At 41.4% G+C, this 13,888-nt stretch overlaps 1 protein-coding gene across 6 annotated transcripts in view; it reads left to right on the top strand.

Annotated features, from left to right (window-relative positions):
* The window catches only part of LOC105195147 (Down syndrome cell adhesion molecule-like protein Dscam2), a 176,347-nt gene that overhangs the window by 137,595 nt on the left and 24,864 nt on the right, over positions 1 to 13,888 (top strand). For 5 of the 6 annotated variants that reach the window (XM_026133465.2, XM_039449987.1, XM_011160412.3 and 2 more), the window contains 3 exons: positions 4,840 to 4,984; positions 5,948 to 6,210; positions 9,276 to 9,437. In XM_026133465.2, coding sequence (XP_025989250.1) covers positions 4,840 to 4,984; positions 5,948 to 6,210; positions 9,276 to 9,437 — 570 coding nt within the window. Of the gene's footprint in view, positions 1 to 4,839; positions 4,985 to 5,947; positions 6,211 to 9,275; positions 9,438 to 11,969; positions 12,252 to 13,888 lie in introns of all 6 variants that reach the window. The other variant, XM_026133466.2, reaches the window with a different exon arrangement.

Here is a 13,888-nt window from a genome sequence, read left to right as displayed (position 1 = left end):
TCAATTCTCTTTATCAACTTTTTTTTAACGCAATAGATAAAGTGCACGTAGATCAACGAACAGTCCGTCTAATTCAAACCCTTTTTCGCAGTTGCGTTTAATAAATCAGTGTTCTATATATAGAATGCTCGAAAACAAAATTCCTGAAATATTTCAACCCTTTTTGAAAATGGAACATATGAAAATTCCACTGATCGTTTTTATTGCAATTAAACGATATTCCGATGAAAAAGCTGCCGGCGGCGTTCGAAAAGTGGGACGCATCACGATGAAACGACGGGATCGTGCTTTAAATCGCCAGCAGCAGCAGTAACAGCAGCGCGCGCGCGCGCAGCCACCCGGCGTTTTCCGACTTTTTCCTTTTCTCCGCAAAAAGAGCGAAAATAATTTATTTCAGATGGCGGTATGAATTCGCCGAGTATTAAGTTGCGATTTTCGCGCGATATATTTATTCGAGAGTGCGGTGTCTGTTCGCATATACATTTGCTCGAGTTGCGAGACGCGCGATTCTCGTGTGACTTGTTCAACTCGTCGTTGAACTGTCACCGCTGCAGCGCGCGATAGATGTCTTTCTGAGCAATTTGCGAGTACGTTTAATGCGATTTGCCAGTACAGCTTGTGTCATCTTCATCGTCGTCGTCGTCGTCGTCGTCGTCGTCGTCGTCGTCGTCGCGACGCGAAATACGGAATAATTGAACAGGCTGGTAATCCTCTTATGTAACAAAAACGAGAATCAAAGAGGCGAGGCTCCGTAATGATCGCGTAAACCGTGCGTAGAATTGAGAAAACTGGGATGGGATAGGGAAAATACGTTGTATACGCGAGAGGGAAGGAATCCTCGGTTTTTCCTTGATTTTCGTTCGATCGAACAAAGGAAGCGCGATAGAAACGAATGCGCCAATAAAACTGTGTTGGGAAACTGCTGATTCGCGACGAAATAGGCACTTTTGAGCGCGAGCCAAATGAGAGTCGTAACCGAATCGCTGCTAAGAGCAAAATTTCCCCCGGCGCGATTGTAATTTCTAACGATCGAGATTGTTTTTACGTAAATCGGAGACACGAGAGGCGCGCGGTTGCGTTCACGTAAATTAGAGATCGTGACCGTTGTTGCAATTTTGTTTCTAACTATTTGAAAGAAAAAGCTCTTGGATCGTAAAAGCACATCTTAAAAATGAAAGGCGCAAATTGGTCGCTGGCACTCTTCCAGCATCCAACGGAATGCTTAACTGAAATTTCGAATCGACTACTATTATATATCGGAGGGAGCGGAGCCGTCTTCATCATTTTATCGCTTCCTGCACCTTAATCGGTACCAACCACTTGCACCATTCGATTAAAGGTAAAATCGCGCGAGTCGTAAAAGGTCGGAAACTTCGTGGGGCACTTTTAGTATCTCTTAAAAGAAACTAATAATAATAATAATAGTGAAGAATATCGTAGTTGCTTCGGGACGCGCCGCGTCGCCTCTCCCGCAGGCGTGCGGCGCGTCGACAATCTGGGTTAATTAATTTCACTTAACGATTTTCCGTCTCTTTCTGAATCGCAGGCGGTTGGTGCAGACGGTGGTGGAGGCATAGCTTTAAATCGCGGTTAGTACTAAGCGACGTTGATGTAATAGGGTCTCGGGTTAAGTTGCGCACCGATAGTCGGGGTTAACTAATCCTGGATTATATATATAGCGATTCTCTGCGTCTTGCCAGATTAGGGAAACAGAGTATCGTATTGTACCTACCTGCGGAATATTCGTATTCGCTTGGACAATTCCCGAATCTACACTTATCTGCAATTACTTTGCGAACAGTACGTATTTCGTTTAATTGTAGTTATTCTGTAGATAATATAGATAGCATAAATTAAAATAATTCTTTTTTTTACTCGCGTTTATTTTAATCGTAATTTCATCAGAAAGTTGTAAAAGTCTTCTCACTAGTTTCGTAATTAATTTGTTTCACGGATGTAACAAATTTCAGAAACATCTGTATACCGTTGAAATTTTATTTTTAATTCATTGCCACGGAATTCTGACGCTACCCTATCATTGATATTTTGATGATACTTTCGCCGCTCTTTACGCACTCGTGAATTTCACGATAACGCGATATTAAACGCGAGACTGGGCCGGGCTCGCGGAACGTTAAATTATTTTCCGGCCCCGATTCTGGCAAACTTCCACTTTGTTGACGGCGCGACGCGCGATCGAATCGGCGGCGCAGTCGGGGTAAATAACGAGAGCTCGGCGGAATCATCGGTCTCAATGAATTGCAGGCAGCGCGCGCTGTTTGCATGCATTAATGACACAAAGCCCCGGAACGTGTAATAGCCCGGCCGGTCGACCGGCGCGGCGCGGCGCGGCGCGGCGTAATCGCTCGCGACAAAGTCGCGCGAACGATGTCGATGGCGGGATCGACATTGTCGGGCGACACTCGTCGCTGCAAATCTGTCAAGGATTATACCAATCCTCCGCGCATGAAAGCGATACACGCACGATCGACGTATAAGCCGCCAAAAACTAATGGAAACGTTTCGCGCGTATCGACAGGGCGGGGTGGAGGGGGATACGAGAGCTTGGTATTGCAGCGAGAAAAATGGTAGGAATGATGCAGCGCTTCGAAACAAGCACTTAATTTCAATGGCAGGTTCTTTGACCAGTTTGAAGTTGATTAGCCTTTAATGAAAATGTCAGGCTTCTCTAATAGTTCTCGAGTTATAAACGAGCGAAAATGAAGAGCTTTCCGAAAGTAGGTCGCGTCTTTGCTTGATAGAACCAGGTCCAGAATTGCGTCACGAGGCCAGTAATCATCGTTACCTGTATTAATTATGTACTTAACTTTGTGTCACCTCGCGTTACTATGTGTTCACTTCTGTTGATAAATTAATGAGACCGAGGCGTACGTTAGAATAGAAGACGTGTCAAACTACCACGTGGAGAAATTGGAGTTGCGACAGCTTTCGCGAGACTAGAACCTTCTTCAGGTTGCGTAAGCTAGTGTCTTACGTTCGTCCCATTTGGGAATTTAATAAATCCATTTTGCAAACCTGGATTTTGGAAAATCTTAGGAAAGCCCGAGGCTTTCGGTATGCGCTTCGAGGGATCGATCCGTACGGAAAGAACCGTTTTGCTAGAGCATCTAAAAATTTAGCTGAATCTGAAAAGAATTATGAAGTATGTTCAAGCATGATGAGCTCAATGCTACAAAAAAATGTTGATGTTCCATGCCATCAGCCTAAGCGTAAATTCGATTCGCCGGCCGGCTTTCGGGGGTGGTGGACAGTCGCACCGACCAACGAAAACGTAACTCGGTCGCGGGCTTGTTGTCGACAACAATAAGTGACGTCGCACGAGCGATTCACGGGCAACGGAACTCGGCGACCGCGAATGCGGGGCGTGGCACGCGATGCGTACAGAAGGGAGCATTCTGATTTACGCTGTAGGGGCAAACAGCCGCCTCGAATCAACTCGACCCGGCCATCCACCCCCGTTCGTCCGCGCGCGCTCGGGGGTTATTGTCGGCTCTATAATTTGGGGTTAATTCACCGGGCGGCACTCGAGTTCAGGCGTCAAACCGCAGATCGATAGTTCCGCCCGCGCGCACCGTCGGGGTTGTCATGTAAATGTTGCGTGCATAATATCCCCTCTCCTGCTTGCCCGCCGCCGCCTTGCGGCGTCCCAGGGCCATTTCCACGGCGATGACCGCCGCAGGCGGGCCTCCGCGCTATCTCTCCGTGCTGCGTGCTGCATGAACGCGCGTATGCGCAACGCTGAATGTACCTGATTCAGGCGGCACTCTGGCATTCCAGCGGAAGCTGACTCGCATTCTCCGCGATAGTCGCCGCGAGTTGCTGGCTATCACGGCCCGAGACAGCTCCCGAGAATGAATCGCCGGTGTTTACTTACTGTCGCAAAATTGCCATCCCTGATTTGGATCGATCTAATTAAAGCTTTGAGCTTGAAGCTTTGAATGTGAATCGATTGCGATTGATTATCGTAGTCACTCTGCAAAATTACTTTTATACAATTTCTCCTGTTTATATTTGCAAGAATTTTTCTTTAGTTTATCTCAGTGTCGCGCATTTGTCTAGAGGCACGAGTTTGTTTGGGAAAGTAGCGGTTTGAAAAATTCTCTCGTTCTCTCCTTCTCTCTTTCTCATGCTTGTTCCGCGCGACGACAATTTCAAGAAAATCCAAGAATATCGTACGGAGATTTTCTCTGAATATTTCCCGCCGTTTGCGCGAGTTACGCGCATATATGTAGGGTAGATTTAGACGAGTTGCTGCGCGAAGTATGCCGCAATTTCAAAATTTCTACAGCTGCAACTGGTTGCGCAACCGATGTGGTTTACCTGTGGTTATACTGTTACGTAATCCAGTGAGTGAAAGTAAACACTCTTTCTGCTATCATAAAATCACAACACCTCCAGTTATTGTCGCGGCTTTTATGTTAAAAATTTTATTATTTCATATAAAAACTAAGATCCAATATGATTATTAGATCGTAATTTCAAAAAATGGAATATATTTCTCGTGATATAGAAATATAATTAATATTTCAGAAAGTATTAATAAATCAACCTCGCAAGCATTAAATTTATTAAGAGCATCAATTCATCAAGTAAGAATTCAATTATATTAAATACGAAAATAGGTCATTCAATCAAAGATAAATTTTGACGATATCTAAAATCTCAGCTTAACTAATTAAAACTGATTAAATCAGCTTCCAAAAGTATTTAGTATCATACATCATTTTCTTTCTTTTTTTTTTATTTTTTTTTATTTTATTCTGAGCAATGAATTCTATTTCACGAGTAAATTACTTTTCGACAACTGTGGATTTCTAGACGCTGCACCCCAACTTCTGTACAAGTTTATCGAGCAGACGATGCAGCCCGGCCCCTCGGTGTCGCTCAAGTGCATTGCGATGGGTAACCCTACGCCGCACTTTTCCTGGACATTGGATGGGTTTCCTCTTCCGCAAAACGACAGGTAGGACAAGCAAGTTTTTCTCGCGTAAACGTCTCTTCGGAAAAGATGGGGAAACACGGGCGCGGTATCCCGAAACTCGATCCGCTGCTCGATTCCTTTCTTTCGTCGGACCAAGGTTTATGACACCAAAGTATCGACGGACGATGCACGCGCGGGGAGATTATTCGCGGTTATTAACCCCGGGGTATTACGCGAGATCGGGAAATCGCTGTGGAAGCCGGGCTTCCATCCGGAATAGGCGAGTCCCGTGGGAGAGAGCCTCGATAGGCCCCCGCGGGCTTCGATTCTCTGAACCAATTGAGAGGAAAATTACCAATCACGCTGTTCAGTCTGGACGTTTTTAAAAGCCGGCCGGATGGATTTAACGGGCGTTCGCATAAGTCGAGGATAACTGACGACAGGGAAAAGATAATTTCACATTTCCGCGGTTCGTGCTGGCGAATGATTACCGCCAGCGGCGCGATCGCGATAAGAATCATCTTATCGGGAAAGGGGAATCGCGCGTTACGAGGAGAGTGTCTTTCTCCAATGTCCGACGTAAGAAACAAATCTCGTGTAGTTGATAAATATCTAAAAAATTAAACCTCTAAGTAAAATAAAAATTTATCGATTTAGTTTGAAAATAGTTTCTAAAAAAAAAAAATAATGATAAACGTTTTGTTTTGCGCATGGTAAATTTGAGTTTACCTTTATATACTATGTTTTGAAACATTGAGTTTCTTTGAACGTCATACCTTATTTTATAATATGAAAGAAGTTCAAAGAAATGTAAAAAAGTTTAATTATTTCTGAGGACTCCTTCCAGACGTGTAATTTAACGAACGACAAAAGGGTCTTATAGCGCGGGTCGTCGACACTATCGAGCTACGCTCCGCGCGAAAACAGGGTCGGGTAGTTTTCTCACCGGCGGAAAATCGCTGTCGGCACTTGGCAGATAGGCTAGCGAAACCGATTTGCTTGCAGATTCATGATAGGCCAGTACGTGACGGTGCACGGCGACGTGATATCCCACGTGAACATAAGCGCCGTGCGGGTGGAGGACGGCGGCGAATACAGGTGCTCGGCGGTGAATCGCGTCGCGAAGGCGCATCACGCCGCCCGGCTCAACATTTACGGGCTGCCTCATGTGCGAGCGATGGGAAACTACGCCGCTGTGGCCGGCGAGACGACCGTCATAAAGTGTCCCGTTGCAGGCTTCCCGATCGCCAGCATTACCTGGGAGAAAGGTTCGCCCTCATGCCAATCATGGTTTCCCATTTTTATGTTAAGAAACCTGACCTGTTGTATTTTATTTTTCCAAAAAATATACGCTACCTCAAAGCACTAAATGGTGGTCCATTGTTCACATCGTCGTTGTAAAAATAACGGCGTTTTTACATATCGTGGTTGTCCACGAACGTAGATTTGATTTTTTCGAAAAATCTGATCTCTCCATGAGAAATTTTATAAACAATTGTTGAATGATTTTCTTTTTTTATTATATCCCGGAGTGTATATCTAACTGGATTAATTTCTACGGCTTTTTTAAAAATCATGATAGAAAAAAGTGGCGGAAGAAAATTTTTCGCTGCTTACTAATTTATAACATGTCTTTTTTTAATAAGATTACTTTTTTAATGTAAACCGATTCTACTTATCAATTACTCAAAAGTACAGTTACTATATCATCTTGTATATTACAAATTGAAAAGGCAGAAAAGAGAAAAAATACAAGTAATATGATTTTTTTTTATATCGAGAGATTTTTTCTTTACTATTTTATTGCTCGCGATACTTCCAACCACGAATTTTCAGAGAACTTTATCGCGAAATTGAATTATCCAATTTATTCGATATTAAAAATTTGTCGCCTCGACATTGTGGCGAAACCTATCATATATATAATATCTCGATATACTTTTCGATTTATACGCTGACATACTTTTGTATTTTATATTGCGTGTATGTCATCATATTTTCTATAAAATACAAAAGCTCAACTAAAGTCGGTCATATCCAATTAAAAAAAAAATGTCCATAATTTTAAAACATACATTTTTTTAATATCTTGGTTTATTGATTTATCACGAACTTTGTTTCAGCCATGCGCAATTATATTCGTCTCAATTTCGCGCTTAGATAAAACGTTTTTGTAGTCGCAGTACATGACGCGAGCAATTATTCTGAAGCCTCTTCATCGCGTGGGTGAACCGCGAAACCAACCCGTTTTTCTCGCTTTTATGAAGTCCACTGACGTCTACGTGCTGCTCCTCTTATTTGTCCGACCAAACACCACGGCTGTGGATGATGGAATTAAACGTGCTCGCGAAGATTAAAATGCTCGGGATACGAGGAACGCATAAACAAGCGGCCGCGCCGCGTCTTCGACCTGGGAAAAGTCGCGCTTTTTTCAGGGAAATTTCTCTCGTCTTCGTTGGGGATCTTTCCTCGCGATAGCGCGAGGTGAAGCTAGCCGAGTGCTTTTTTTCCGAACTTCTCGCGTTCCTCGGCGCGGACGAAAGCGGACTGACGCGTAATACCGAGAGAAGGCGTGGGAAATTCTTTTATTTCAACCGAGATCACAGCCGTCCCGCCCGCGGCAAACTTCAAGCGTTTCCTTCTCGTAATAATGAACTCGACTTCGAGGAAGTTTCAAACGATCGTTCCGCCAACTTTCTTCACCCCTCGACGTCGCACGATAGCGCGACCGCGCGCGATCACCTACGGCCATTTGGTCCATTAGGCATCGCGGCACAGGGCACACAGTGCTTTTTAAGGATCTACGAAAATGTCTAGTAGCTGTACAAAGAACTTACCGGCTTCATATTTTTATTTTTACTTTTATTTTTATTTTTATATTATACACTTTACGTTACATTTAGATGTAAAATACAATGCAGCATGTATATAATTTTGTTTTACCTTATTGCCTTTTTATACGTAAGTATTACTTTTATTTTAAGTATTTCGTAGAAAATTCTTAAGCTATGATTTTTATAAAAAATATATATTATTTATAATTACACATTCTAAAAATGTATATGCGTAATGATATGGATTTAATATTATTTGGTATTTTTATGTAATTCTCACCATGTTTATTATATATTAATTGATTAATTATACAATTTAAATTATATATATAATTATATATTAATTATATTTTTAAAAATGTTTTTTTCTTGTCATGTGGTATTTATATCAACGTCAACGTAATAAGAATTATATAATTATTTTTTAATTACATGTTTTTAGTATTATATATATTTTAAGTTATATTTTGTGTTTGTCTTTGAATATATATTTTGTATTATCATTTATTGTCTTTCAGTATTCATGTGTCTAATATAGTAAAGTAAACAGTTGCACGTTGCGCGCGCTGCTATTTTCGTGTTCATCTGCTTCCTAAAGTATAGGCAACTTTCCTTCAGCAGCATTTCAAAGTCGGTTGCCGACTATGGAAGCATATTGAACACTCGACTGCGTCGCTGTGACGTCGCCAGTATGGTGCAAAATCAGTGGAAAACCGCATTTCCACAATGCCACGGTCGCACGGATCGTGCGGCGCGCAATGGAAAGCAAATGCATAATTTAAACTCAAATATCGCACCTCCACTGGGCCGCGTGACTTTCGATTAATAAACCTCGTACTTTGGCTGCAGGTGAAGAAAAACACTTTTGTGATTATGATTTCAACTCGAGTTCAAATATAAGACTGCTGAAAACTGCATTTTCTGGTGAACTATTTCAAACATTATGCATAATATCCGTAGCTGAAATGAATGATTAAAAAATGCATTCTATTACAGAATTAATCTATTAATTCTCAATTTTGTTACTTTAAATAATTAATAGTTACAAATTCTAGTTTACAACTGTAATTATAAATAATCATAATTTATAAGTTTATTAACAGAAAAAATGTTTAATTTTAAAATTGAACGTTTATTTCTTATCTTAGCTTTTTAAATACTTGAAAATATGCTGAAACACCTTTAACAGTTTCAAACGTTTTAGTATTTTAAGTCTAAACATTATTTGAAACTAAAATATTTTTAAATATTAAAAAAATGTGTGGAGACAAGAAATGAAATTTAGAATTTCAATATTTTATAAAATTAAACACTTTTATGAGTGTTATTGCATTGATTTAATGTTATTTTTTCGGTTTGATAATGTCTCAAACACAGTTCGTCGCTCTCTTCGAATCGTTTGCAACAGATTTTACTTGCATCTCACTGCATCACTGCCTTTGCATATCACTGCAAAGAAGTTGTCAAAATATGAAACGTGCTGCACTTTCTCCTCGCAGATGGTCAAATATTACCGACCAGCCGACGTCAAGAGGTATCTACGAATGGCACGCTGGTGCTGCATCGAGTCGACAGCAGCACCGATCGCGGCGCATACACGTGCACCGCGAAGAACAAGCAGGGTCGCTCCGACTCGCAGACCATTCACATAGAAGTCAAAGGTAAAGTCATCTCGCTCCTGCATACGCACCCATCCTTTCACCCCTTTTTCCTTCCACGCACGAAAATTGGAACAACAGTCCCGCAAAACTGTACATAGAAAGAATGATTTTGCTAAAGTATTTAAATATTTAGTTGCCTACAGAGATCTGAAAATAATTTTATTAAACCATCGAAATAATTATAATGGATGTTTGAATAATGTTGCAAAAAAACTTTGACATTCTAGCAATCAGTTTGAGAGTCCAACATAGTTATTTTTATGATCTAACAAAATTATTTTTATCAGATCTATATCCAACCTTTAAATACTTTAGTAAAACCGTTTTTTCCGTGTGTACGTGCAAAAATTTATTATGAGTATTAAAAATATTAACAAAAATGTTTTACTCAAAATAAATAATTACTAACCAAATAAATACCGTTAGTATTAAATTTCTTTAAAAGTGACGTTTACACGCAATGAACGATTTTTGAAAGTATCTAAAAATTTGATTAGATTACAGATCGGAAAATAATTTTGTTAGACCATGAAAATAATTACGAAGAGAGTTGAAACTATGCTACAAAAAATTGACGAGCAAACAATTTAATTGTCTTACGTAATTATTTGATGGTTTGAAAAAAATTATTTTCTGTATCGAGCTAAATTTTGAGATTCTTTTGCAAAACCGTTCTTTCCGTGCAGTCGTCGTTTGATGGCGACGGCGATCTGCTCTACTGGGATTTTTCGTGGCGGAACCAACCGTCGATGTAATCACGACGAAGTGCTTTCACGATGAATTGCCGGGACGTCGGTCGACTTATCGGAAGAAATCGTTCGACGACGCATCACGTCGTTCGCACATTTGCCACGCACCGTTAAACACGAGTGCGAGACTCGTCGTGTTTTCTGTTTGGTTGCTCTCTCGCCGGTCGCACTTCGATTTGGAAAATATTCGATAGCGATTTGGGTATGAATCGTAACGGAACGTGCAACAACGACATACATCATTCGGCGAGGAATACAAATGTCGTTCGGTACGAGTTATCGCGGAGTTTAGAATAGCAAGCGCCTAATAAAAGAATATCGTATCGATATGAAATGTGGTCGATGTATCTTTCTTCGTAGGGGAATTTTAAATTGATAGCTGTGCACGGAATCGCGGACGTTTTGTGGATTTTTATCCCGCGCATCGGAGCGAACGACAATTTTCCTCTCGATACGTGTCATACCGGCTTGATACCACGGAGAATCGCCGTAGGAGCGAAGGAAAATTTGTAGCGCTTCACGTGTATAATATAGCGCGTTCCCGTGAGTATAATGCAGACGGAGGGTAGATGGAAAAACTACAAGCATATGTTTTATTTTGTCGAGATCGAACGGGACTTCTCCGCGACTCGTGCATGATAGAGAGTGCGGTGAACTTTCTGTGATTTAAAAAGAAATCCCCGCGTCGCCGTCGCTTCATTCCTGCCTCTCGTACTTCTCCATTCGGCTGTAAGACTTCTCTTTCGAAGCACTGGAATATTTCGAGAGATAAATTATTTCAAAAAGCACTTCCATGCATTTATATTCTTAATATCTGTGAAGGACAGATTTATTGTCGTCCTGATACATTAACAATGACTATATCGTAAGTAATAATTGTTTCAAAATTATGGAAAATCTATGAATCCTTCTCAATTATACAAAGTCTCAAAAGTTTATTAACTTATAATTATCGTATTAATTCAAATGACATTAAGAGATCGAAACGTTCGTGAAAGTTTATTACAAATTGAGAAGATAGAGATCTTTTTCTCCGCAATAATCAGACATTTTTTCTACTGCGATAATAATGTGAACATGCAAAATTTATTATCGCGTCAATTAATTAGGAATATTCTCTGTTAAATAATATGATTTAATACTGGAATGTCTTCTAACGAATTTTCTAAGGGCATGCAGTGTTTAAAAATGTAGATGGTACAATTTGATCGATATTATTTTAAAAGCTTTCTTAGATTAATGACAATTTCAGATGCATGGCTTTTACGCTGCGATCACGCCGAGCAAAGAGCACGCAGGTAGGATATGTGCTCGCAACTTTTTTTTCGAGAAAATTAGGTCGCGCAATATTGAAACTCCTCAAGTGCCACCTATCCGAATCTTTTGAGTTCGAGAGGATATTGAATCGTAAAAATTGAAAACATACTAAGTATTTCCACTAAGTAGTTTTAGCTATTTCATGTAACGTTGCAAATGTAAAAATTCTGTAACGTTTCCATTCGGCAAAATAAGCAATCTCGAAGTTTAATAAATATCAATTCTATCATATCAATTCTATAACTGAAAAATAGTTCAGCATTCATTCATAACAATCGAATCTGTAGTGTTGCTATCTGTCAGACATCGAAAGATAATCACGTAAATGATTGTCCATTAACTCTTAGACGTTCACCAAGATTCTTTCTTCTCTCGACTCAACTTCTTCTGGCGCGACGCGACCCCCGACGACGATCGCACGTCGTCGCGATGTGAAATAAACTCTCGTACTTCCTGTAATTTGCAGTACCGCCTAAAATCGATCCGTTTAGCTTTCCCGACAATATCCAGGCGGGTGCGCGGGTACACGTGACCTGCGCGGTCAGCGAGGGCGATTCACCCTTGAAGATCACCTGGTTGAAAGACGGCAGGCCGTTGAAGACGAGGGAGGCCACCACGCATCAGATCGGCGAGTTCGATCTCGCGTTGAGGATACAGAGCGCGTCGACCGCGCATAACGGCAACTATACTTGCGTGGCGAGCAACGATGCCGCCAAGACGTCTCGCACGGCGTCCCTCCTGGTCCATGGTACGCAGCAATCGGCCAAACCGTCAGATGCCATGTCGGGTACCGTCCCTCCCCACCTCCTCACAGCCTCCTCTATCCCCTTCCGAATCTCCCGTTTGAACAGAAAAAATCGATGCAATTCTGCATCATTCAGCGAATTGGATTTATTTTATTTTTAATTTCACTTATCGAGATATGAAAAAAATCTTTGTTTTTTATTACGTCTCGATTTGCATTTATCATTGTACGACATTTGGGCTGTAACAATTAGGAGAATCTTAATCTTGTCGTTATGCAGTTTGAAAAAGTTGTTTCCGAAATATCAGCGATTTATTTGTGATTTTTTTCGAATCGATCTCCGTAGTCGAGCAACAGCCGGTTTTTACTTCCTTAGCGGATGCGGCACGCTCGGTTCTTTTTCCTCCGAGTTTATTCCGCTAAAAGCTCTCTTCCCGCACTCGGCGGATATGCGTGTTCCCATTGGCGGCTCGCTTGCCGAGTACCACGATCGTATAACGAGAGAAATAGGGAAAAGGGCGATGATTGCTATTAATCGACGCGCAATTTCCGTGCCAAGCGAGAACACTTGACCGCGCGAATCTCGCATACAAAACGCGAAAGAGGAATTCCGGGATGGAAAAATAACCATCGTGACTTTGATGGCAAAGTGAAAAGCGGATATTCCCGTGCAAACCTTCCTCGACTCGTCGAAATGATCTGATCGCCCTTTTCCCAGGCGCGAAACAACGGGATTCGATCGGACGTGATTAAAACGAAGAAGCGAGAAACTTCGCCGAAGATTAAGCGGTCGTAATGGGTCCCTCTGCAATTGCATCGAGCCACCGTTCTATTAGAGAGAAAGCATGAAAATAGAGGCGAGAGATGTTTATCGCTCGAAAAGTGAAAAGAAAGAGACCGCATGTACGCGCGCGCGCGCGCGTGTCGATGCGCGAATGTGTATTATTATACGAGTACAATCTCTCGTCAACAGACGAGACATGCCTCCAGCTACCAGCGCGTTTACATTTCCCCATTTCGTGGACGAGGGTGGTGTGCGCATTAAAAGCGCCCCTTCTTTCGACGAGTAAATCGCTGCAAGCGAAACGACGAACGAAGCCTCTGTCGACGACGAGCGAATGAGCACTACGCACGAATGAATCGCCTAGGGGTGATTACTGCGTTTCGTTGACAAAGCAAAGAACAAACAGGGGTGACGGATCGCATCTTCTTTGCGTCTCCTACGCATTTATTTGATTCGTGATTCAACGTACGTGACGGATGATGAAATTAACTTACGAGCGGCATCGTCAAGAATCAATTTCTTCTTAACTTATTCTGTTTATATCTTCTTCACTCCCTCGTGAATTACGATGAGTTTTCAGAAGCTTAGAACGCTAGGAGGCTAAAAAATTGGAATTGATTTCAATTGATTACGCTCTTAGGAAAACCTCTTTTAAATCCACTTTTAAATCGTTTCTTGCACGATCGTGCATGAAAGATTTCGATTTGGCTTTTTAAAATCACAAGCTCTCGTCGCGCATTCGTTATTTTAATCCGAGAATAGTTATCGGGAATGTTATTTACACCCCACTGTCGGAGAAATGTAGTTCGCGTGAAGGCAAATTTTTTTATTGGCTCAAAATCTACTATATAGCTAT

This window comes from Solenopsis invicta, chromosome 5, assembly GCF_016802725.1.
Source record: "Solenopsis invicta isolate M01_SB chromosome 5, UNIL_Sinv_3.0, whole genome shotgun sequence".
Classification (NCBI taxonomy): Eukaryota; Metazoa; Arthropoda; class Insecta; order Hymenoptera; family Formicidae; genus Solenopsis; species Solenopsis invicta.
Note: the sequence above shows the minus strand (reverse complement) of the source record. Positions and strands in the feature narration are given on the sequence as shown.